The following is a 27,128-nucleotide window of genomic DNA, read 5'->3' as shown; positions in this document are numbered from 1 at the left end:
TAGATAAATAATTGAGTATAGAACTCCTGCTTAGCTGTAAAGGTCCTGAGTTCAATTCCTAGCAACACACACACACACACACACACACACACACCTGCATGCACATCTAGCTTTGAAACTATCTAGCTAACTTCTCTAGATTAAAGAGATTTAGAATAGGACAGCATATTTCTAGTATCTCCCTTATGATTTGTTTTTCATTTTTGAAATCCAAACATATTAGATAATGTATTCTTTTTTTATTAAATTTTTTTAATTAAAAATTTCCACCTCCTCCCCGCCTCCCTTTTCCCGCCCCCTCCCCCCACTTGACATTTGCTTAGGTATAAATATTTCAGTCTGGGAAAAAGCCACCACAGTTTAACTTCAGGCCCAATGTAGAAACTGAAATAATAAAAGTCCATATATTTTTAACAAGCCCTAATGAACACTATAACTATTGCTCATGATTCATGAGTGAAATGGAATAGATGTGGATTATTATTCAAAATATGGCAGTTTGAAGCATGACCTTCTGCCTTTTGTGATGACCTCATCATCACTAACATCAATGGCTAGTCTGTGTCAGTCGTGGCCTCTTAATTTACAAAAAGGTATTCATACACCCACAATGAACTCAGGTATCTGAGATACTATAGGTCAGCTTCTCAGCTAATATCCTTTTCTGACTCAGTGATATCCCCAGGGCCAAAACATTTCATCACAGTATCATGACTGTTCATGCAAAAATGCAAAAGAGTCTGATGACGACACCCCCTTCAACTCCAGTTGTCTTAAAGTTGGTACAAGTGGGACACTTAGGGAACCTCGATATTCCAATTTCCATCTTTGACAATTTATGATTAAGATTAAGCTTATAAAGTTAATATTCCATTTTTAAAATAATAAAAGAAATGTTTCACTAACAGCTATATAGTTCAGTATTCTATAGAATAAATAATTTTTAATATCTCTCTCCTTATCCTGTCTAGAAAAACAACAACAGCAACAATAATAATATTATACTGAGTAATTTATTCTACAAGCCAAATGTAGCACATTTTGCTTACTGTTTTTTTTCTAGCTTATCACATTTGATAACTCTGCTTGTTCTTGTTACCATGGAGACAGCTACCTGCCTGCCAACAGTCTAAGCAGGGGACCTTAAGCTAATCTGAAAAACATCAGCTACTTCTCCTCTTAACTTTGTCCTCCCCTGGACCTTCTTCTAGTGCTCCTGCTTGGTCCCAGCCCTGCTACAATGAAGACTCCATCTATGTTTCCATGGGGATAGGAGGAGGGGTCAATGTGAAGCAACTGCATTGAGCAGAGATTCACCATGGAAAGTTTCCCATAGTTGCAGGTCTTGTCTTTATTGAAAACAAAATTACACCATGATTTGTTTTAATAAGCAAAACTCAACGATTTTCTCTGAAAATTCTTCCCATATTCCTCACTCAGTTGAAGAAAATTATTGTGTCATTTTTGACGACTGCACCTCAGAAATACTCATCAATCCTCATGTGATTCTGACATGCAAACTCTTTTATCCATCCCCAGGTGTTATTTGCATTTAAGATTTAATTGCTTATGGAAGCTTGAGCATAAGCAATTGGCACACATATATCATTAAACTATTTAATCTTTTGTGGCCTATAAAAAAAACCACAAACTCTCTCCAACTGCAATGCACATGAGTAATAAACAATGCTGATACATTATTTAAGGTGACTATCACACACCTAGACTACATCAAGACCACAAAATAAAGTATACATTATGTGTTTAAGCATACTTTTCTCCCCTGGTGACCAGCAACTCCAGTTTAAAGTCTTCGTGCATCTAGAACCCTCTTCATGCGTAGATTTATTAAATGACAATTTGGCAGGCCTCACAACTAACAGTGAAGGTGCTTATCACAGGAATTAGGAGACTTTTAAATTCGAGACGTAATTTTTATTGCCAAGAGCTGGTAAAACTTTGAGTTTGGTTATTTCAGTTTTCACTGAAATAGGCTGAGCTGGGTTCTCCCTGAAGAATTCACAATTGAAGATGAAAGTTCAATGGAGATGTCCAGGCTTTTACACCATAGGACAGCTGTACTCATAGCGAGGAAGAGCTCTGAGAGACAGGTCATCTATAAATCATTGTTAGTTGTGCCGACTCTGTGGTGACAAAGAAGACTGAAGTTGTGTGTGGAAGACGGCCCACAGAGAATGACTGGCTGCGCTTTCTTGATGCTATTGGTTCCTCCTCAAAGTGGCAGATGTCAGGCACCTGCTTTGTAATCAGAGAGTCACTTGTCCCAAGCCTCCCTAACCTGCCAGAGCAATTCGTCAATATCTGATAACCGGAAAAGCCTTGGTACACAGTGTTCCAAGCTGGCCTAGTTTACAGCCGTCGCTAAAAAAGAGGTTCCAGAAGAATTTGCAGGAACATGTTGCCACATTCCTAAGAGGCTTCTGTTTAGAGGCAAACACTGATATAGGAAGAGAAGCCACAAATATTCATATATTCGCTTGACAGCAGTGTTATCCAGTTCAACAGTAGGCCAAACACTGAGTCATTAGGAATAATGAAGTCTTTTATTTCAATTTTTAAAATTAATTTTCTTAACAAAAATTATATTAATTTTTAAAAATTTTGTAATATTAAAATGATGGTGTGGTTATTATTAGGTATGCTCCAAACTCCTGCTAGCAAGGAATTACATGTGTTATGAAAGCATATAGAGTCTTAGATCAACTAGTTGCAACTAGCTCATAAAACATTTAAAAATAAGATTTTTTCTGTTATAAAAATATCAACATTTTAGAGCTAATCAACATTTAGAGTAATATTTTAATTGTTAAAAGCACAGAATGTAGAACAAAACTCTTAAAGGCCATTTTAAAAAGTGTTTTAAGGCTTAATTTCAAAAATAGGCTTATTGGTTATTAATATTTGTATGCTTCCAAAGGTAAAGAGACTTCTTAGTAGTATATTACAACAGGGTCAAATATTAAGGACTTCACTGAGATACAGTCAAATAGGGTTGGGTGGAGGTCAAGACACTCATGATAGTGATTAACTAGGTTCCTAGTCTTCCCTAGGTCCCTCTCTCTTCCTGAGCACACATAGCTTTCTCCTCTCTGAAAAGGACATAGCTGTAAACTAAGGGCAGTGGAGAGGCCAAGCTGGCATCCTTGGGGACCTGCGACTCATGCCACACCTCCTGCAAACTCACTCCACAGCTCTACTCTATTCCTCTGAGTTTAGGAGCTCATTGTTTTTAAGATGTGACATTATTTGCATGCCAACAAAAAAGAAAAATTACTGCTGAATAACTCATGCCACTGTCAAATGCATCCTAATTTCAGAGGCTTTAAAAAAAAACTGATATCTTCAATAAAGATAATGCAGGTAATTGAACACCTTCTCTGTTATGAGCCATCTCCATCCTACAATACTGTGCTAAGTGAAGGCTAGAAAAAAAGAGATACTGAGTTTAGGGACTAAGCTCAAGCAAACACGACTAGCAGAACCCAAAGTCTCAAAGCCTCAAGCTCTGATTCCAAGTTCAGTATATTTTTTCACTATGTAACTCTGACCCTGTTAAACTTTGAAGGTGGGAGTGAAGACATTGAGCTAGCACACAGAAATGGCTCACTGTTAAAAATATGTCTTTCATCTCTTCTACTAAAAAAGGACCGAATTGTGCTCTGATATTTTGGGTGACATACACAGCTGCATTCAAACAGCATCATGTTCTAACACAAAACAAAGTGGTGAGTGTGAAATATACTACATGCATGTGCACATAAACCCACAAGTGTATATATAGACAAACATGTACAATTGTGTTTGTTGTTTCTATCATGAGTAACATATTTAAGGCAGGTATCTGTTTTGAAGTAGAAAATAGCTCAGTGTCTACTACAGTTTTCTACTTCAAAGTCGTCCTTTAATCTTTAAAGACCTACTTTTGAGGATTGGAAACCAGAGACATACAAGGTAGAAAGGACCAAGCAACCCAATTAAGGTTTGAAGTGTGAATTCAAACTTTCAGACTGTTATTTGGAAACCATGACATATAGTCTGGAAGACAGCCAGGCTTAAATCAGTTCATGAAACATGTAGCAAATTGCAACTGAAAGATAATTTCAAGAGACAAAGTATACTGGAAAGGGAATTTGTTTTAGAAAAGCAAAATAAACTTCATGCCAGTATCCACGTCTGTATCTGTACCTAAGAGGAGCTTGCTTGGTTATCATGTCAGAATCTTTCTGCCTTGATAGTGTCAGTATCTAAATTGATAATCCTTGTCAGAGTCTACATCCTATAGCTAATTACTCTGGAAAATATTACTGTGAGAATCATAATTATATTCATATTTTATTCAATATTATTCTGATTTTGTCTTCTCAGAAATACCCATCAAATGTCCTTTTTGTCACTTTTCATGACAACAAAATAATGACTACTTTTGTGATTTGTAAAATGTTTGTCTTTCTCTTTAATTTGCAAGGTGTGCGCTATGCTGACCGAGTCTGAATAGGCATGAAAGTCACAGTAATTAGCCGTTCTATGACTAGGACCTATTCACAACAAGAGAAGATCCTCAACATACCTCATGGAGCCGAAGGTCCTTCTCATAAACAAGCTTTTTAACAAAGGCAGCTATAAACACAACCCAGGCGACCATGAGCACGATCGGAAGGGAGTAGGAGACACTGGTGAGGAAGCTGTGGAGCAAAACAGAGGATCCAGGCATCAAAATAAACACTGCCTGCAGGCTGCAAGGTGCAAGAAGCCCACACCTGCGCATGTGGAGATTACACTTGCATTAGGGAGCTCAGAATAAATATTAACGTGGCTCCGCTATTTATGAGCTGGGGAATATTAACTTTTAAGGAAGTTCATAAATATTGTTAAACTAAATTTCTCCAAATTAAATAACAGAAAATCTAGAAAATTTAATTTAAAATGCAAAGAATTTGGATTTTTCAAAGATACTTCAACCTGAAACCTACTCATTTATTTTAATGGAAAGACAAGAAATGTGCTTATGAACAGCTTCCCAGATGCTGATGGTGGTGGTACCCAGGAGACCATGGTTCTGACAATCACAGCCTTCCAATGAGAGAGGCAAAGGCAGTCCTTCACAGTGAGCTTCCGCATTAATCTGTTTTGCATCTTGGGCTGGTCAAAGTCTTTCTTTAGAAGAAGGTCCCAAGACCATTCTTAGACACTCATGAAAAATGCAAATTATTAATGGACCATGAGGTCACTAGCACTTGCTATCACTTTAGTGTGCAGAAATGCATTGCTACTGAGAAGTATGCTTTTCAGGGGGAATGGAAATATATAATTTGTTTCCTGGGACAGATGTTTATAACAGAACATTTATTAAATGAGTTTTATCTTGGAGCAGGTCCATTCCTGTTACAGTTTCTGGCTGTAGAATTAGGTAAGGGCTCCTATTTGTTAGTAACAGTGCTCTTGTAATGTTTCTTCCAAATGTGTTTTTAGATCTGGTCGAGTACTGAGAAAATGTGGGCACCGTCATCAGATGGCCCAGGGCCGGATCAGCCATAGGTCTTAGTCAAGTGACTCAGGCTCTAGCGTATCATTTTTATCTGAAAACTAAGGGCATTGATACTTCTTCCATTTAACTGAATAGGGACAGAGGAGGAACAAATGAAATAACATATGGGAAAGAATTTCATGTGTAACAGAGAGTTTAGATTGATCTTATTCTCCCACATGATGCAAAAAACATCCCTTAAAGAAACATCCAGGGATGCTCTGTTTTAGGTTTTAAACATATGGCAAAGGCTCAGTGAATGTCTTCCCTCTGTTTGATATTTCAAGGCATAAGGGAGTAGTCCTCGAAGTGGGTTTGACCTCTAGCAAGGCATGCAGGTCCTCTCACTTACTTATCTTTCATGAAGCAGGGATAGGGAACCGCTTGAACCTGCACGACAACTTCCTGGGAGTTCCTTCCTGTTTGCAATTCAATGATCGCCCTTTCAATACTATCCTGCAAATAAATGAAAGCCCGGCCATAGATCTGGTTGTGCGATGGAGAATTGTGTGGCCCCGGGGCCCAAATCTTGGTTCTGATGCTCCTCGTGGTCTGTGCAGTCTTCAGACTCATGCGGATGGTGTATTTTACGATAGGAGGAAGAGAGACATTTTCAGAGTCGTAGCCTCTATAGGAGCTTCTGTTAGATGGAAGCTTAAAAATGACACCTAAAAATAAACCAGCAACAACAGCACAAGAGTTACTCCATGGTTGAAAACATGGGCTCAGATGAAACTGTCAACCCATCCGGTACCAGGTTGGTGGTACCAAACTGAAGAAATGTCAAACAACCCAAGACTGAGTACGTCCCTTGAGTGTTCATAAAGCAGTGGCATACCAGCTCGGCCCCCTTTGTCACCTGCAGACGATGCCTGCAAACAACCGGGGACATGGTTTTTTTGGTCACAATTGGAAAGTTACTAGTGGCATCTAAGTGGGTACGATTATATAGGCTGCAATGCCCAGCAACATCCGCACGATAATTAACCCAGACCACAATATATGAGGCTGAGAAATTGTGTCCTATGGGAGTATATTATAAAGACAAAGAGAGCTAAAGTTATCTGTTCAAGACCACAATATCAGTATTGCTTCCAGCAATAACTTGGATATTCTGGAATGTTAATGCACTTATTTGTGTTTGATGCGTGTATTTATACATTTTATGATGAGGCTAATAAAATGAAACAATTCTAAAAAAAAAAAAAAAAAAGAGTTACTCCATGGACAGCGTCGCTCACTGGTCAGAGGGCACACTAGGTAGCAGCCACGCTACTGAGTTAGTAACAGGACGGTGAATTCAGGCTCTTGGTTTAGGAGAATGGTTCCTAAGAGGTGTCAGCCTCAAGGGTTCAAAGAATATAGTCACAAAGGAAGTGACAGATTAAATATATCACTGTAAATCAGTTACTTAAATGACAAAAAAATCCTCTTAAATAGATAACCTTGACTAATAATGAGGCTAGGCTAAACTTTACCCTTACATGCAATGCTTTCCATTCTTAATTTTTCTGCAGTGAGATATTTGTTGAAGGTTTCTTGTACTTTGACAGTGTAGTGGATTGACTAAATGAAGGGTTCTCATTTATACTGACATCAGAAAGGGCACCAATCCTCGGGCTATGCTCTTTTGAGTTCTGGATGAAAGAGATTAGAAAAGAATGTCGCCCGTTATAATACAAAGAGACTCTCTAATCCAGCAGGACAACACTTACTCCCGAAAAGTTCATTGCTTTTGTAGAGCTTTTCAGCCACTGTCTCCATTTCCTCCACAGTGTCTGCTGCCTGAATGCGGTCATACAGCACACAGGAGGAAATATTCACTGTCAAGGAAGACAGCGTGTTAAGCTGGTCCATGATGTCAATGTTGTTCTCGAGTTTCAGCCTGAGAACATCTAAAGAAGCAAAGAGAGGGAGAGATTATTATCTTTATTCCAGAAGTAGTAACAAAATATTGAGGGTATTTATTTATTTATTTATTTATTTATTTATTGCAAATGGTACCCATTAAACTAAATTGTAACAATCAGGTAGCACTGTAGAATTTCCTTTGAAAATATCTAGAATTCTATGCTGACGAAAATGTTGCCAGTTCTGCAGAAATTCCTTGAGGAGAACGTTAAGCTAGTTACAAATACAGTCAATCAGGCTCAAAGAGATACAAGACAGTGCAGAAGTATAACAAAGGACTAAGAATGAGCACATCCTGAAGAATTATACTGATAGTGGCTGGGGAGCTGGAAGAGTAGGCAAACTACTTAGCAGGCAAGCAGAGGGACACTGAGTTTGAATGCTCAACACACTTGTAAAAGTCAGGCATGGCAGTGCCTGCATTGGTAGGGGTTGGGGTAGAGACAGAAACAGGTAACACCCTGAGGCCTGCTGGCCAGACAGTCTAGCTGAATTGACAAGCTCCATGTTCAGTGAGAGACCCTGTCTCAAAAAAAAAAAAGGATTGCGAGGAGAGAGAGTTATTGTTGATCTCTATATGTATGTACACACACATGAACGTTATATGCATATACTACACACATAGAAAAAGTAAATATATAATGTAGTAAATAAACTATGTGCTATCACTGTTTTAAATAAACTAAACGAAAATGCTTCCTTATGACAAAAAATGTTTAAGAATTTTAAACATAAAAGAGTCTGTGAAGAGTATAAGCTGGAAAACAGAAGGGCCGGAGAGATGATTCAGCAGTTAAAAGCACTTGCAAACCAGAGCTCAGTCTCCAGAACCCACATGGCATAGCTCAGAGCCACCTGCAAGTCCAGCTCCAGGGGATCCGACACCGTCTCTAGATAACATGGCTACCTGCACTAGTACCCTCACAGAGGCATACAGATAGCTACATAGTTTAAAAATAGAATAGAATAAAATAAAAGCCGCAATATCGAAAATCTAAGAAAGATGGTGGTCTATATTAGATACTTGCCACTTTCTTATATTATCAATAGACAATTTTGGGGGCAGAGTTCAGTGATACAGCACTTGTCTTGCACGCACAAAGTCTGGGATTTGATTCCTGGTACCACCACCATAAATAAACAGTAAAGTCTTATGTGACTCATCTCTATTCGTGTCTAAATTAACCCAGACAAAAAGATCAAGATTTAATATTAAGTAATTACTCCAGAAGAAAGAGGGTTTAATTATTCTGCAATTGGAGGATTCCTTGTGAGGAAAGCAGTAGGGACCAAGGGTAAATATGAAATCACGAGTTAACAAATCATTTGACCAATTAAGTTTTTATTAATTTGCTCATCATGAAGTCTGAGGTGCAACTGTCATAAATCCTGTCTAAACAGGTTCCTTACCTTATCCAAAAATAAGTCCTTGTTTCTCACAGAGGGCAGCTTCCTAAATACATTTCTCAATACTTTTAAAAGTAAAAGCCTTTACTTGATGGAGATGCTGAAAGGGAGAGCTATACTGCTGTTGAACACTGACTGTGGCCTCCAGGGGATACTGGGAGTCAACGTAACAAAAAAGGAGTCTCTAGACCTGTTGGTAGGTGAACTCAAGGAAAAGCTTTGGAGAGGCAGTAACAGCTCCCAGGTCTAATTGTATAATCTCTTACCTATGTAATTATAATACAAGTCTCATTGACAAACATATATGTATGTGTGTGCATATACATGCATGTATGTATGTACATGTGTTTGCACATTTGCAATCAGTTTTGAGCCTCAGACTCAGGCCTTCAAATGTATTATGCTTACTGCTGTACTTATTTTAATCTGATTTAAATTCTGAGCCTCATCTCCTATTTTAAAAGTTAAGGATGATAAAATTTATTTAAGAACTTTATAGTTTATCCCTGATATTTTTATCAAATGGTGATTTACTGTTTACTTTTGGAAAACAAATCCCCTAATACCTCTCTCTAACCAAATTAGCTTGGCTATCATCAAATGCATGCAATTATACATCATATGGCTACCTGCAAATATAGACATAATTCTTCCCTACCGGCTTGCTACCTAAGTCATATGTGTCCCAGAGGTGCTGGGGAAGAAGAGGATATTTGCTCTGCTGCTGCCAAATTCTGATGCTCTCAATCGCCTCTTCATCCTTGTGGTTGCATAGCAACAGTGGATCAGACACAGCCTGAATTAGATGTCTTGCATCTTTAGGTTGAAGGTGGGGACTTGGCAGAGGGAATATGTAAGTTCAGACAGCTGCCTTTGATTCTCTGCAGCTTCTTCCTTTTAAATGACCTTGAGAGGAAGATCCAACCTTGAATACTTGGGCTTATTTTCTTTTGAGTCTCCCCATTTGCCTTTGTTAACTCTATAGCCTTTTCCAGTTACATCCTGGTGATGCCAAGGCCAGTGGAGATCAAATGTTAAATGCTGCCAGAAACCGTCTCACCTTCCCACACTTGTGAGGACTGACTTTTCATTGAGTTATCAAGGAAGGGAAAAAAGTCAAATGTGCTACCTTACTTCTGCCTTTCCATAATGAAGGTAAAAGTTGCGTTTACACCATGTATCTTGCTGCAGAATCATTGAAATGAATGTAGACAAGAAGTGTTTACAACACCACTACTCCTAATTAACGGGAAACTTCGTAGACGTGTCTAGGGTCCCACGTTTCTTCCAGGAGCCAATAAAAAACTAAATGCAGAAGAAAAGGGAAGTTCTCTCACAGGTACATGGCACTAGGTCTCTTCCCCCATTCTGATGTGCAGTGAATGAAATTCTACTGTGCGACGGGACTCACCAAGGTCGTCAATCTGCTTCAGGAGTTCAACAGCATCGAGTCCCACGGAGAACTTTACAAAAACTTGCACAAAGGGGTTCCTTAGAGTATTCTAAAATTAATAATAAGATCCAGTTTTAATATGAGAAGAAAACATGTTTAATCATTGCCACTCTACGCACGACCTTGGAACAGTAAAGCAGCCACCACCGGGCGTTGTTAAGGCACCTGCTTGTGGGCTCATACCCAATGATTTGAAAGAATGAGTGTCTGTTTTTCACACAAATTGCTCAGATTTCTAAAAGTGTCCAGAGGGATCCAAAATTATTTTTAACATCAGAGAATTATACTCAATGTAACAGAATTTTTCTCAGCGCTAATAAATTACTTCCTTTTAAACATATGCTATAAATAATGTGGTTCAGGGTGTATTTCGTTCTCCCGAGATAAATAAAAGCACCTGCTGACATTTGCAAAGTCTGCACGACCTTTGACCTCACAGCTGCTTGGTATTCTAGTTACTCATCCCCAACTGTGAGGTGCCTCCTTCCTGGTTTCAGGTTGTCTTTCTAAAGTGGAGGACAAACGACTCATCAGAAAAGTCAGTGTCCATTATTATAGTACCGCTCTGTATTGAACAAGAACAACTATATGGTCATGGGAAAATATCAGTAAAACCAGCCTCCACTCCACTGAAACACTGATAGTTTAAAGTAATAATTTATTTAAAATATTAAAGCTTCTATTGTTCCAATAGAAGAGACATAGCTTCTACCCTGAAACCCTCACTAGCTCTTTTCTAGTGAGCTAGGCACTACTATGCAGATTTTTAACACACCTCAAAGAGATTAAATACCGTTCTTACCATTTTCCCTGTATCTTTTGGGTGTGTGTGTGTGTGTGTGTGTGTGTGTGTGTATGTGCACCCCAGTTATTGAACCCAGAGTCCAGAGCCTCAGCACTGTGGATCAAGCACTATACCGCAATGCGAGGTCATCTGTTAATGCTTCAAATGTCAAACTCCCTGTGAATTTACAAAACTGAGTTTTTCCTCAAGAACTGAGAGTAGCAATTTATCCTTTTCTGGAGTAGAGATACTTCAGTTATCTGATAGTCTCACTGTGAAGATATCACGTAGGTTCTAATAAATTCAGCACTTTGGAACTATTATGTACAACATATGTCCTTTGGTAATTCAGCACTTAGCTAACAACAACAAAAAAATTTCCCTATAAGATAATGTGTGTGGACTACTTTTTTTCCCTCTCCATAGATAACAAGTTTTTAGGAGAAAAGAGCAATCTTCCATTTAGGAGAATACATAGGGCAATAAAATTCTATTCAAGAAACTTTGTTATATGAGACTCACTAGAAAAGATCCACCACAAATGAGTATTCTTTAGCTTAGAATAGTTATATTGAACAGTACATTGTGGGGGACATGTTTCATGGAAAATACCCTTCATTTTATACTTATTAAACATATTGATGGTTTTAGATTTATTTTCTAATTCATACTAGAAATGTAACTATCTATACACTCACTGTTAGTCAAAACGAACTGAAGAAAGCAGCTTCTAGGTACAATTTTCCTGAAAACTTAAATGAAACAAATGAGTCATCCTGGCTTTAATTTATTTGCATGGTGATAAAAACAGGCAATATGTATACGTATTTATGTATGTATGTACATATAACACATGCATTGTATATACCACATATCATATATAATACACATATACAATACATTATACATAATATATAACATATGTATAATACATAGTATATTTAAGTGTTATATATATTGCAAACCAAGAATATTTTAGAAATATATATAACCAAATGTGTGTATGTGTGTGTGTATGTGTATATACCTTCCCTCCAGAGACAGTGTGACAGTGTCTGGGACAGAATATTTCGATATATATATCCAAAATATTCTTGGGCTCTGTTGGTTTTATGGGGTTGGTTTTATGGGGGTCATCTATTTTCAATGCAAACCACTTTCTCCTGAGTACCATCATTACTATCACTCCTGACATTCTTTTCTCTAGCTGATAACAGGTTAGCTCTGCTGCTTGCTCTTTAGTAGTCAAAAGTTCTGTTTGGGATTGGACCACTTCCCTAAACTGTTATACGTATTTTCAAAAAAGCCTGCATCTTTTTTTTTTTACAGGAATCATAAATCATACTTTTTAAACTGATGTGCGCAGAGTTGCACCATCAAACCTGTAACTATACTGGCATGATCATCACAAGTGGCTGAGTGAGGACTAAATTTAGAAGGGACCAATTTATTAGAACATTTTTTCTAGGTGTGTTTTTTGATTCATTATGACAGCACCTGTGTGCAATTTATGCCACATGCATCAACTAAAGAACCCCTGACGTGGATGCCTTCTAGAACATTAATATTCCAGAAATTCTAAAACCAATTAGTACCACAGAATCATTTAAAAGAGAGAGAGCTTGAGCACATCCATGCCATACTAATTAAAGTCATTAAGTAAGTGATTATAACACTAGTTATAGTTACATCGGTGTGTAAAAATTCTCACCTCTAAGGTAGTAGAGAGACAGGAAGGTCTAGAAGGAAGGGAGGAGCTACAAACGTGAATGAGAAATCTGCTATTCGGTTTCTGATGCTATCTCTGGAGGAAGGCTATCCTAATCTATTGAAAATGGATGCTAAGTTACAATCTTCACATAATAAAGGTGATTAAAATATCAAAGAACTGTATTTCCCAGGGAGGTGTACGGTGGAGAGATCTAGTACCTGGAGCATCGGAATTGTCTGGTTTAGCAGGTGAAAGGAATTCATGAAGATCGGTGACTTATCCATCCACTCCTGAGATTTTTCTCTTAATTCCGCCAACTGCCTCAGAGTTACATTGGACTTAAAAACAAAGAAACAAGAGAGATCAGATCAATTAGTATCTTTCATGTATTTCAGTACAATATACAACTTTTGGTATATAAAAATAGCATTAAAAGGTAAAGATTGCTTTAAAAAAGAAAAGCCACTGTCAAACCTTTCCCATGTGTCCAAAAGTTTCAAGTGATATAGCTTATAAAGATCGAGATCATTTATAAAAATTCTGGAAATTTTAGGGCTTGCTTGATGTCCAACATGAATTTATAATAAAAATGGAAGCCTCCCCAGAGTCCTTACAAATTGTCTTTCTACCAATGTCAAACTTTAAATCACTACTAAAGTGAGTTCACAGACATAGTTAGGATTGTCTTATTCAATTAAATTTTCTAAGTTAGAAGGCAAAGTAAGAGATGCTCTTGTTTCTTGTTCCTGGGAACAGGTACACCACAGCCTTTTAGGAAGTCAATCTGGAAAGAACTATCCAAATGAAGCACAGCCAAGCGTGATGGTGCATGCCTACAACCCTAGCACGTGGGAGGCTGAGGCAGGAGGATGCTGAACTCTCAAGGATAGCATGAGCTGCACAGCAAAACCCTATTTCATTAAAACAGAGCAACAAAATGCCTAAAACCATCCAATTCTAGGCATTAACCTTACTGAAATAAAATACGAATTTCACAAAATGCATGCAACATGTGTTTTGCTGGCCACAGTGTTTATGTAGGCACAAACCCAAAACCATACGCCAGAAATAAAATGAATCTTTTCATAAGCATTTGCTTATGAGATATGAGAACATGAAAATAAAACAAATGCATTTCATGTCATTAAAAATTTCTTTAACATCCGTAAAAATGAAAGAATTTAGCTAGCTCTACTGAGTTAAAGGACTTCTTACCACATGAAAGATTGGAGACTAGGGTTTTAAAAACATTAAAAGGGTGAGGGAGATTTACGCTTGACCAGTGAGAGTGACATCATTTACATGAAATCTGGGGTGTATACACGCGTAAGATGAGTAAGGTATTAAGTCACAAACATTCAAAGCAACAACACTCAGTGGTAATTTCCTGTTCATTTTATGTAGTCTCAAACGTAATGTCAGACTCCCATCAGCTATAATTTAATGACCAGGCAGCACTAAGGCAGATTTTCTTTTCACTTTCACTCTTTAGCTTTTAGAAGAATAGGTGTATAATTCAAATATTTGAGGCTAATTTTTTGAGAAGGGGGGGGCTCAACCTCCAAAGCCTCCTGTCTCAGGCTCTAAGCAGTGGGCTACGGCTGTGCTCTATACGCCTGTCTTCAAGCCAAGCTTACTGGTATTTTCTTTTCTTTTCAGTGGTGTGCATTGAGCCCAGGGCCCTTTGCATCTCAGTCAAGCACTCTACCATGGAACACCATGTCCACCCTTAAAGCCAACTTAAAAGTGAGGGGAAGTAATTACGGTAAAATGCTAAGTACGGGTCCTGATGATATTGTTTATCTCAACATGTATCTTTGATATAATTTAAAAATATTAAATAATACAACCAATATGAAGTCAATAATCTATACTTCAAAAACTAATTTTTATTTGAATGAGTTAAACAATCACACATTTTTAAATATGATTTTTAAATATGCTTTGAACATTTGACATTAATTGAAAACTTTTTGGCTTTCTTTTTTATTTATTTATTTATTTATTTATTTATTTATTTTTTTGGTTTTTTTGAGACAGGGTTTCTCTGTAGCTTTGGAGCCTGTCCTGGAACTCCCTTTGTAGACCAGGCTGGCCTCGAACTCACAGAGATCCGCCTGCCTCTGTCTCCTGAGTGCTGGGATTAAAGGCGTGCGCCACCACCGCCCGGCTTGGCTTTCTTAGATACACCAAAAAGTCTGGGATCTAGCTGCACCTAATTTCATTCCCAAGTGTCAAGATGGTTGATTTCACCAGAAGCTCCCACTTGGCATAACTTATACCCTACCCCATTCACAACTACTTAGGGCCAAAGTAAAGAATTATCAAAGTTTTCAAACACCAAGGTATGATGATGGTAGAGAAGACATAAGTGAAAATCCCCAAAAATAAATTTAGAAGTTGGCTACTCTAGAACAGAAACAGTACACCACATAGAAACATTGAGTTTGACAGCCAAACCTTTTCCATAATGGCCTTTGTAGCTGGGTTATATGGTGCATATAAAATCTTCCCCAACAACATTGGTTTCAAGAATGCCCAAATTACAGGTCCAGCAGGCATGTTGATGATGTCTTTGTAAAGGGAGAAGCAAAATGGTGCTGGAAATTAAAAGCAAAATGAAATCAGCCAATTAATAGGCACAATTGTTATGCATCAATCATTATGATTTAGAAGAAAACAAAAAATTATTTCTAGGCACATTGCATATCTATTTATTTATAGAGAATTGGTTCAGACTATATAGCCTAAAATTTATGTCTTCGAACTTCCTACAGTGATAACAGATATGAGGCATCTGGTGTTGAAAGCAGAGTAGCAATTGTTTTTTTTTTAGGTGGGAAAAGTAGAAGCTAATAAGCAAGCCCAGAATACATGGTGGCATTTTGCCAAGGAGAAATACAAAGATTTCAAATCATATTTCAGACTTGCTTCTAACAGATCCATTTTGCCAGCACTTAATTTTCCAAAAATACACAAAACCCTACTCCTGGGATGGTCCCAGATACGTGAGAGCCATTCACAGCTTTTTGGTGAATGAATAAAAAGATGAATGAATGAGTCAACCCAATTGCTATAGTAAACATCCATATATAACATGGAAGAGCTCCTAAGATCACATTTTGCATCTCAAAGATTATAGATCAAGTAAATGGTTTTGATATGCGATAAACAGTTACCCTCGGCTGCACACACACAGCTCTACCATATGCCATATAAATGCTAGAAATTTCGGGGGAAATATTGACCTGAGAATATTTAAAACAAGCTTTTGCATTTTCTACTGGCAAGAGTTCCTAGTTATAACTCCCAAATGCTAACCGCAGAGCACTGTAAGGTTAACAACATTGTGATCAGTGACGGGCTGCATGAATGACGGAGTCCTACACCAGAGCATTACCTGCTGGTGTGCCGGCTGGCTTGTCTAGTTTGTCTATGATCCCACGATGACCAAGCCACCTAATGACACATTTCTCAGAGCACATGTCTATTGTTAAAGCGATCTGTGACTGTACACTCTGTTGTGCAGAGAGCCCTACAGCTCTGAGACCTCCAAGTTCAGTGACCTTGGGCAGGTTATTCAGTATCTTTACACCTCTATTGCCATCATTAAGATGCAACCGTGTAGACATTACCTCATGGGGCGGCTGTGGCGATGGCATGAGTTAAAAGGCAGGACACGCAGCAAGAACTGCATAAGTGTTTTCTATTTTTATTCTGAGGTAAAATTAATACTTCATTTACCATCAGACATGGTGACAGAACATGCAATGCTCTTGTCATTAAAAATAATTATCATACTTATTGTAAGGTACACTCACTAGCATTTAAGGGAATTCCGTATTTTGCTGCAATCTCTTCTTTAGTCAATTTATAAGTTAGAAAATCTTTGGTGTGGTTGCCTTTTGGCTTCTGGGAAGAAGGCAGCATGGAAGTTAAATACTCTGTGGTAATCCCTTGGGAACAGAGCGCTTGGGAGATGGTACTGAAAGATCCTGCTGGCGTGTTCATCCGGGTGCTTCTGTCCATGGCCTGGGAGACAATGTCCAAGAGTTATTAATGTTACCTGAGCACATGTGCTCTGGAAGACAACACAGAAAGAAAAAGTGGTAAGGCTATAAGTTTCCATAATTTCTTTAAGCATGAATGGCAAACCTAAATACAGAATGATAAGCCTCACTGGTTTACGCACCAAACATGTCCAAAGCACGAGTTTTCCTCTAGTGAGTTTCTGTCTTAAAGGTGCTATGTTGGGAGCTGAATTTATCGTACCCAATCTTGAATAAAAGTCAGCATAGCAGGAAGAATTTCTCAGGAAGAATATTACCGAGTGACTCTTCTACCTGTGTTAATGGAACACTCCTGGACAGATGCATTTGTTTCAGGGACCTCATTCTGTCTAGCAGGGGATGTGCGCCAGACGCCAACTGATTGAGGGTCTTTTTCAGCTTTATGAAAAGCTCCATCATCCTTTCCACTGGCTTCTGGTCTTTCCTTGGGAAAAACACCTAATGGGAAAAGAACGAAAGTGACTGATTGATATGGAAGTACTAGAACCTCACGGATGGGTGGCAAGATTATAAAACAGAATGGCCTCTTTGAAAAATGTTCCTGAAAGTCTACTGAGCAGGTAAATAGAGATTTTCCATACCGAACATTCCATTTCTAGATATTTACCAAAGCAAAGGGGATCCAGAGAAAGGCTGGTACACGGACAGTTATAGACTTTGCTTAGCAGAATTTATCCTTAGATGCAATATAATATGGGCATACAAAAAAAGGAAATGTTGATATGTGCTATGCCGTGAACAAAACTCAAAAATATTATACTACGTGAAAGAAGCCACATACACAGACCAGTTACTGTGTGATTGATTCAATTGATGCAAAAGGCAAAGAAATAATTTGAGATCCGGGCGAACAGCCAGCTCTTCAGCTCTTCTTGTGAACTGTGCCTTGGGGCAGTACCACACTACCACATGGGCCTAAAAACATCTAAGGAAATGATGATTCCAGGCGGGGCATATGTGCAGATAGTGAGGCCCTGGTATACGATTGGGGGTTTCTTAGAAAAAAATGGAAACCACTGGAAGGTTATAAGTCGAGTCGTGGCATAAAGTGACGTGTTCTCAAAGGTCGCTTTGCTGCTTGGTGGGTGCTGTGATGGGATGCTGGAGTTTCTTTGCGGCAACAGCAGGGGCAAGGGTGGGAAGATGAGAAGGCTCTAAATAGGGTTAACTGTAACTAACCCAAAACATCTTTATCCCCTCAGCGTCTGGAGTTTCTAATTTTTAAGAGGGGGAAAAGCAAGTTTCTCTGCTTTTAAGAATATGCACATGATTTTGACCCAGGTATAGACTTTGCTGGACAATGTATTTAATCTTCCAGTTTGTCCTTTTCTGTCACTTGTGCGCTGAGTAACCTGCTAGAGCACCTGCTCACGGCTGTGGAGCTCTGTTCACTTCACTCCATGCCAAAATGACCATAAATAATGGCCGTTTCTTACTAAATTGACAAAAGAATACAAACATTCTTATTTTAAAAATACCCCCCAAAGAATCCTATATACTTTTACATTTGAAAATTCTTCTCAGTGTGTTTAATTTGCAAGGCTTTTTAAAACAATATTTCTTTTAAAAAATTTAGCCTTTTTATCTTTATTTTTTAATTTAATTTTTATGTGTATAAATATTTTCCTGCTGGTACATCTATGCACCAGTGCCTGCAGAAGGCAGAAGGCATCAGACCCTGCAGGACAGGAACTACAGATGATAATGAACTGCCATGTAGATGGTGGGAATTGAACCCAGGGCCCCTGAAAGAGTAGCTGTTGTTCCTAACCACTGAGCCATCTCTCCAGTCCCTTCTCTTTATTTTCATTGCACTAAATTAATGCTTATACACTGTAAGAAATGATAAGAGAGTTTATATTTTAAATAATGGTAGTCATATATTAATCTTATCTCTGTTCTTAGAGATAAAAAGTAAGAATTGATAAATCTGGGACATTAGTTTCTTTGTCTTAGTTGGTTCTAAAATAATGTGATAATTCCAGAAGCCGTATAGATGAGTCTTATCCCTTGTGGTATTGGAAAGCATCGGGCAACTTGCCTTGTATGTGAAATTGTAGATGTCTAAGTAGTGTAGAAGGGTAATTCCAATGAGGTAGGACTGGTGTGACCTCTCTGGAAGGGGCAGCTTGCAGAATTCCTTCATGGCGTCTTCCAGTTTGGGGTTGGTGACATTCGCATCACATGAATGCAGCCAGAACACACGAGAAATTATCTGTGAGTCAGAAGAAGAAAACTATTTTAGCTGTGAATCACTTGAGTATCTTATGTTCACCTTAAGGGAGTTTTCCCGCTTGCTCTGTTTCAAAATACGACAAGTTGTCCCCAGGAATGAAATTTATCTTTCAAAGCCTCTATCACGATATTTCTCCTTTATCTATTTTCATGGTTATGTGTGGTATGTTTGTCTCTGTGCATGCATCTTTCTGTTTGTGTGGGCACACATATGTGAGAGTGAGTGTTGTACATGGGTGCCCATGCATGTAGGGGCCCAAGAATGTCAGAAATCATTCCCATCACTCTTCCATCTTATTCAATAAGGCAAGCTCTGTCAATCAAAATCAGACCTCCCTGATAAATATAGTTACTTGCTAACCAGATTTCTTTGAGACTCCCCAGTTTCCACCTTCTGATGCTGGAATTACAGGCAGAACACATACATTCAGGGCATTCTGGGGATTTGAACTCCAGTTCTCAACTTTGTGCACAAGTGCTTAACCACTGATACATCTCCCCAGTAGCATAAGGCACCAATAACTATTAATAAAACTACAGAGAACCTATGCTCACTGGAAGGCAAAAGAAGAGCGATAGGGAAGTCAGGCAAGTAGGGATTCGGGAGGAAAAACAGAATTTTTCTAGAACAATCAGGTGTAAAATAACAGAAAAAAAAGTACAAAAAATTAGTAGAAAATAACAGTAGAAAAAGGAGTCAGTCTGGGCGGGGATGACTACTTTAAGACTTGTGTTTCTTTTAAACACTTACCTTTCCTTAATTTGCAGTACAGTTCATTGTTGTTGATCATTGGAAGTTATAGTCTTACATCACACCCTCTACAGCTTCAAGAAGCTACACAGCAAAGAAGAGATGAAGATAAAGAGGAGGAGGAAGTGGTAGTCCAGAATCACAGCTTATGTGAACTGCTGTTCCTAGCGAGTAATGCAGAGCCACAAAAGTGCAAGGGGAAGGTGGGTCAGTGGGAAGGTTGAAACAAAGAGGAAAGCCCATGACAATGGCAGTCGCAGAACATCTCCTTTCTTAAAAGCTGCGCATATACCCAAAGGATGCACACTAGTATCACAAGGACACTTGCTCAACTATGTTCACAGCAGCATTGTTTGTCATAGCCAGCACCTGGAAACAACCTAGATGCCCCCCAACCAAAGAATAAAGACAATATGGATAAAAAGAATGGTACATTTACACAATGGAGTTTTAATCAGTGGGGGCGGGGGAAATAATGGCATCATGAAATTTGCAGGCATATGGATATGGAGCTAGAAAACTCATCCTCAGCGAGGGAACCCATACCCAGAAAGATAAACACAGTATGTACTCACTCAAGTGCATACTAGCCCAGAGGGATGGCTCAGCCATTAGAGGCTAGGTTCACAACCAAAGATAAGTGGATATTAGATGTAAAGTCTATGATACCCAGGCTACTGTCCTCAGCCCCAGAGAAGCTAGGTAACACGGAGGACCCTAAGAGGGATGCATGGGTCCCTGGGAAGAGGAAATAAATAAGACATCCTCGATAAACTGCAATTCGTGGGTGGTAGAGGGGAGGGGAAGGGATGATGGGAACATGAGGGATTGGGATGGTTGGGTTGGAGGCAGGATGGAGGGGGAAAGTAATGAAAGAGATCTCTTGATACAGAGGACTGCTGTGGGGTTAGGGAGAAGCCTGGTGTCAGGGAAACTCCGAGGAACCCACAAGGATGACCTCTCCACAAGAGTGATGGGTGCCTGAACTGGCCTTTCCCTTAACACAGAGCCTTCGTCCAGTAACTGATGGAAGCAGATGTAGAGATCCATAGTCAAACATTGAACTGGGAGTGCAGTTGTGTTGAAATATGAGCAGCGGGGCTGAGTCCCCAGCACCTGGCCGTCCACATGGCTTTACCCGAAATAATTACACGGAAACTGTATTCTTCTAAACACTGCTTGGCCCATTAGTTCCAGCCTCTTATTGGCTAGCTCTTACATATTGATCTAACCCATTTCTAATATTCTGTGTAGCACCACGAGCTGGCTTACCAGGGAAGATCTTAACCTGCGTCTGTCTGAAGTGGGAGAATCATGGTGACTCATTGACTCGGCTTTCTTTCTCCCAGAATTCTGTTCTGTCTACTCCGCCTACCTAATTTTCTGTCCTATCAGGGGCAAGCAGTTTTCATTATTAATTAACCAATGAAAGCAACAGATAAATACAAAACCCACCTCCATCACAGTTGAAGATAAGGAGGAGAGATTGTATGAGCAAAGGGGTTCTAGATGAGGATGGAGAAACCTACAGAGACAGCTGACCTGAGCCTGTGGGAGCCTGCATTGACCTGACCTAGGCTCTCTGCATCTGGGTGACAGCTATGCAGTTTGATCTTTTGTGGGGCTTTTAGCAGTGGGACCAGGACCTGTTCCTGGTGCATGAGCTGGCTCTTTGGAACCTATTCCCTATGGTGGGATGCTCTGTCCAGCCTTGATGCAAGAGGGAGGAACTTGATCCTGCCTCATCTTGATATGCCTCTGATGGGAGGCCTTACCCTTCTGAAGGGAGACAAAGGAGGGGGATAGAAAGGAGGTGGGAAGAGGAAATGGGAGGGGAAACTGTGGTTGGTATGTAAAATACATAAATTAAAAAAGACAAAAATAGCAATCAGACTGTGTGCCCTCTTTTCTTCACAAAGGTGGCTTCCAAAACCAAGTACCTGGTGACAAAGTGATGGCTTTGAAGAAAATGAGCAAAAGGCGAGATCAAGAGGAAGGAAGAAAACAAAACAAGGTAGTTGTAAGGTAGAAAGCAAAACAAGGTAGTTGTAAATTTTGCATAGGAAAAAAATAAATAAACAAAAAGTTTTGCATACAGAACCAACCACAAGGACAGCAGCAGCTTTAAAGTCTGTCGGAGGGAACTTTCCATGAACTTTATCTAGCTGTGCTTAGTGACTGAGCTGTGCTTAGAAATGACACACTCTGTCACATGGGGCCTTAAGCTGCACGGCTCTTTTGGAAAATTTCCATGACATTTCCAGACAATGAACTTGGAAGAAGGATAAATGACAAGATATTTTGAGTGGAAAACTATATTATCTGCTAAGAAGAAAATAACATTATTTTCGCAGGGAAAAAAAAGTTTGCTATCACCACAAACTTTTCTGTGATTCCACTGATGACATCTATTGCATATGGTAGCCCTCTTCTGGGGGCTCTAACCAAATAGAAGTGAATAGCCTGCTTTAGTTATAGCGACAAAGACTAGACGCCTGCGTGTTTTCCTCCTAACCCGGATGTCCCTTAGGATACCAGATACTGTTATTACAGCAGTAGATACCATTACTGCTGGTTTAAGAAAACTTTCTGAGGAGGAAAGGAGAAGTGGGGAACAAAAAAGTGAGAGAACAAGTAAACAGAAATCAATGAACAGGAAACAGAGTGATATTTCTTCAGAATTTCTCTTCTAAGGCTGGGAATGCAGCTTAGTGGTAGTCCAGTCTCCAGTATGACACACACACATGCACATACACACGTGCGCACACACACACACACACACACACACACACACGGGGGCAAGATACTCTTCAAACTTCACTTAAGATTTAGGATTCTTTTAGCATTTGTATGGAAACTTGATCCGATTCCCATGCTACTTCCTGATGCCTTATATATAAGTAATTTGCTACCTCAGTCTCTACCTGCCCTTATGTCCAAACGAACCCTTACCTCAGCTCTGTTGTCTGGGATGGGAATGGCCAGCAGTTTGTCAATACTCGTGTTGGACATCCCTATTGTCCTCAGTTCTTCTTTCAGAGCTTCAATGTTTTTAAACATTTCTATTAATTGGCCTGTAAGGCAAACACACACACTCACATACCTCTGTTGTAATGCCACTATTTTAAGTACGGTAACATAGCTTCTAGACTAAAATGTACTGAACGTGCATGCCTTGTCGGAAACAGATGTTGTCTCCTAGTTTTGGGAAGCTTGGCATCTTTGAGATCTATCTCTGTCTGATTTAGACTTGCTCGGATTATGATGCTGTTAACTTGAGTCAACAGATTGCTCTAAGGTTATAAATTTCTCTGTGATGTCTGCAACCCAAGGTTGATCCAAGGAAAATAGGGTTTGTCACAGACTTTGATCACATAAGCCACTAAATAAGTATGTCTCCATTTGATTTACCATCACATCATTCCAAAATGCATGTTAGCCTAGGGTCATATGATATGTCAATTTGGGAATAAATTTGATAAATACACTACAAGACATTTGTCTTTAATTTTGCCCAGAACATGATAGTTCATAAATGGTCTATACTTGAATATGCAATTTCAAGCTCTTTTAGGATGGCAATTAAAATTATTTCACAGTTGGACCTATTAAGACATGGTAAACAATATTTTTATTTTTTTGAAGATTATAATCTCTGGAAATACCTTTTGTTTTTGTTTTATGGTTTTATTTTACTTATTTTTATTTTATGTGTATAAGTATTTTTACATGGATATCTGTGTACCATGTGAGTGTAGTGGCCAGACAGTTCAGAAGAGTGTCAGATACTCTGGGAATTAAGTTATAAATGTTTATGAAATGCCATGTAGGTGCTGGGAACCAAACCCAGGTCCTCCGGACAAGCATTGTGTGTTTAACCTCTGAGCCATCTCTCCAGCTCTGATTTTTTTTTAATGCTAGGTGACCCTCATACTTTCTTTATTTTTAGACTTTATGTCTTTCCAATTTTGTGCCTGACTGTTGTCCAAAATTCAGAATGTCTTTCTCTCTAGTATTTAGGTATTATGCAAAGAAGGAATGTATTGCCTGGTGTATTACGCTCAGAATACCAATAGAGACTTCTCACTTGAGATTTCTGCACACATCTGTGCATCCTTGTCAGGGTTTTTTCTTTCTATCAGATTATTCTATAGAAGGAAACATGCCTCACCCTCCTTCCTACAGTCAACTCTAACACACTTTGCCATGTCTAAAAACCACAGGTAAATGTTGTAACATGCTAAATTTTGGAAAACTTTTTGCGATAACGTTGTTTCAGGTTTCAGTCCCTGCAAGCTCACTGTGTCTGTTTTAGACAAGCAGCCAAATTTGAAAGCTTCGGATTTCCTATTGTCAGGGCAGAGAAAAGAGCAGGTTTGGTTGGAAAGTTTGAAAGAGCCTTTCTTAGACTAAGGCCCAGCGAGCTCAGGCATCCTAATAAGCCTTTAGAATCCAACGGGGAAACACCTGGTTGCTCAGAAGATTCCGCACTAGTGTTGACATGCAGCATGGCCTCTACAGTTGGTATTAACTGTGTGATATTTTCCAAGTAATTCATTTGCAACACCTGTTCCAGGAGCCTGGGACAAAACAGAAGGATAAATTCTAGTAAGCATAATGGGTTTTGAAGACAGGATTTTACCAAGGAAGAAGAGGATGGGAAAACTTACCAGTCCATATTTAGATCAATTTTGCTGGGATCTCCAGTAAGCAAATCCCTCAGTTTCGCGGATACTATATTGTCGTGGTATAGAAAGCCAGTAACAATATCAGTGCCCAGCTCTGCTGCTTCAATCAGCTGCACGTGAAAGGCGTGGTCTTTACACAGCCTGCCGAAGCTTATGTTAGAGAGCTGGCAGGATCCCTCTATTGCACTGAACATTTCTGATTCACAGAGGAGTTCTGTCAAGTTTCGAAGCTGAGACAGCTTTCCAGAAAGGGGAAAGAAGAGAAAATAGATTAGTCATGTTTATTCTGCATATTTAGCAATTGGCACTAAGTAACCAAATTTGATTTGCAACAGCTATTTCTGCCTATGCATTAGTTAGTTGGTGTTGGGCTCTGCGCTATAAGGAAGCACTGCCTTCTGTTGCTGTGCGTATTGTTCTTTCCTAAGAATTTTGTGAAAACCTTGGAACCTACTAAGCTTGTTTTTCTCGATGGTAGAGACCTGCAGGTTTTCCGAATATAGTTTTAAAAATTAAGGGGGATAATGAGATGACTCAGTAGTTTAGAGATCATGCTGCAAAATGCTCAAGACTGCAGTTCATATCCAAGTACCTGTGGAAGAAGTCAGGTGTCCAGCAAACTCCTGCTCTAAGGTATCAGACCCTCTATGGGCTTTGGCAGGCACAAGATACATAACCCATGCATACATGTGCCCTCCCTCCCCAAAGATAAATAAATAAATAAAAACCAAAATAAATCTTTAAAATTTAGAAGAAAAAGTAATTTTATAGGTATATTTTAAATCACAATAACTTCAACAAATTTTATATTTAATTTGTATTTTGTACCGTGTAAGGACAGAGAGAAGGGAGATTTGGTTTGAGCCTTTGAAAAGCCCTTTCTTCCTCATATCCATCATGGAGGCTATGACACATAGAACAAACCAGAACGGGAAAATAGCAAGTGTAGTGGGGGTGTTCAGGCATTACAAGCCTGGTGTGCTGCTGGCAGGAGTGGAGATGCTGCAACTTGTATGGAAAACAGTATTGTTCCTCCTCACAACTCGAAAATAAAACAAGCATGTGAGCCTACGTTCCAATTCTTGGTCCACATTTCAGAGAACCGAAAATAGTACATAGATAGAGTAGTCGTATACTAATGTGCACAGAAACCTACTTATAATAGCCAAGAAATAGGAACAACTCAAGGGATGAATGGATGACCAAAATACACATAAAAGTGAAGCAATGTCTAAGGACACACACATACACACACACACACACACATCAATAGGTAAGGGTATACTGTTGCAACATGGATGAACCTTGAGGATGCTGTGCTAAATAGAATCACACACTCACAAAGACCGTGTAATTCCAATACGTGAGCAACCTAGAGGAGTGCTGTCCATAAACACAGGAAGTCAAAGAGAGAATGTGAACGTGCAGAGCTTGGAGGAGGGAGAAGTGAGGGGCTGGTTAATAGAAAAGGTTTTGATTTTACATGATGAAAGGGATCCTGGAGACTGGTTACTGAGCAATGTGGATGCCATGAACCTAACTGCACCCTATAGCTGATAACGGCTATGGTCCGAAAATTATGGCATGATGTCTATGACAATTAAAGTTGAATTTTAAAATTTAATCAACATTTTGTAAGTCTTTAAGCTGTAGCATGCATTAGCAAATCCATGGCAATAGACCTGGTTTTCAGATGTCTGCTTTGTTACTCCCCCTTGTCTTCTGCCTTGTGATCTATTTAGAAAAACTAAGCACCTTTGTTTCATAAAGATATCCAAAAGAACTTCAACTCCCAAACGCAGAAGAATGACAGACCCAGGAACTCTGACGACTTAAGCTCTCCAGTATATTCCTGAACCTCGTTCACTACACTCCACGTGTCCTCAGGATATGCTCCCAGTTAATCCATCCTGAGGGAGAAAAGAATTCGCCTGTGGGAACTCCAGTTCAGCTGTGTGCCGAAGCTAGCCCAGAGCTATTCATTCTAAGGAGCAAAAAGAGTCGGTATCCTTCACTGTAGCTCAGTTTCGAGTCAGAAGTCACATTTTTAACAGAAATGAACTCTTGCCCGACAGGAGCATAGGTTTGCTAGCCTTTTGCCTCATACATCAATAGGAAGAAAAGCTGGCATGTCTTTAGCCAGAGGTTGGCAGTAAGCACAGGAAGGCCACAGAAGCCAATCATTTGACTATCCCAAAGAACCGATATCACTGACCCATTTTTCATAGTTATTGAATAGCATAATTGACTTGTGACTTTGAAAATTCTGATGTGACTTCATAATGTATGCAAATTCCACTTACTGGCCTTATTGCTATGAGAAAATTCCCATTCTGGAATAGACCCAATCATTCTGCACACTGCAACTACATGCTTGCCGTGCTGTTCTTAACTTTAATTCCCCAATTACTAGATATGTTTAAACCTCTAATGGATGGGAGCCATATGTCTGTGAACTATCGCTACCACCTGCCCTTTGATGCTTTATAAAAATCTAAAGTTTATTATTTGCTAATTAAAAATATTTTATGTTTATTGGTGTTTTACTTATATGCATGTCTGTGCACTGTATG

At 39.1% G+C, this 27,128-nt stretch overlaps 1 protein-coding gene across 1 annotated transcript in view; it reads right to left on the bottom strand.

Moving 5' to 3' along the window:
- Abca12 (ATP binding cassette subfamily A member 12) overlaps positions 1-27,128 on the bottom strand; it is a 166,110-nt gene that overhangs the window by 46,003 nt on the left and 92,979 nt on the right. Inside the window, exons 12-23 of the mRNA XM_057762616.1 lie at positions 24,538-24,794; positions 24,335-24,447; positions 22,820-22,941; positions 18,923-19,096; positions 17,155-17,319; positions 16,633-16,843; positions 15,272-15,411; positions 13,030-13,149; positions 10,275-10,365; positions 7,261-7,440; positions 5,898-6,213; positions 4,589-4,703 (exon numbers count right to left, since the gene is read on the bottom strand). Of these exons, the coding sequence (XP_057618599.1) occupies positions 4,589-4,703; positions 5,898-6,213; positions 7,261-7,440; positions 10,275-10,365; positions 13,030-13,149; positions 15,272-15,411; positions 16,633-16,843; positions 17,155-17,319; positions 18,923-19,096; positions 22,820-22,941; positions 24,335-24,447; positions 24,538-24,794 (2,004 nt within the window). The remainder of the gene's footprint in view (positions 1-4,588; positions 4,704-5,897; positions 6,214-7,260; positions 7,441-10,274; positions 10,366-13,029; positions 13,150-15,271; positions 15,412-16,632; positions 16,844-17,154; positions 17,320-18,922; positions 19,097-22,819; positions 22,942-24,334; positions 24,448-24,537; positions 24,795-27,128) is intronic.

Source organism: Chionomys nivalis, chromosome 2 (genome assembly GCF_950005125.1).
Source record: "Chionomys nivalis chromosome 2, mChiNiv1.1, whole genome shotgun sequence".
In the NCBI taxonomy this organism is placed as follows: domain Eukaryota; kingdom Metazoa; phylum Chordata; class Mammalia; order Rodentia; family Cricetidae; genus Chionomys; species Chionomys nivalis.
This window is presented reverse-complemented; position numbering and strand designations above follow the sequence as displayed.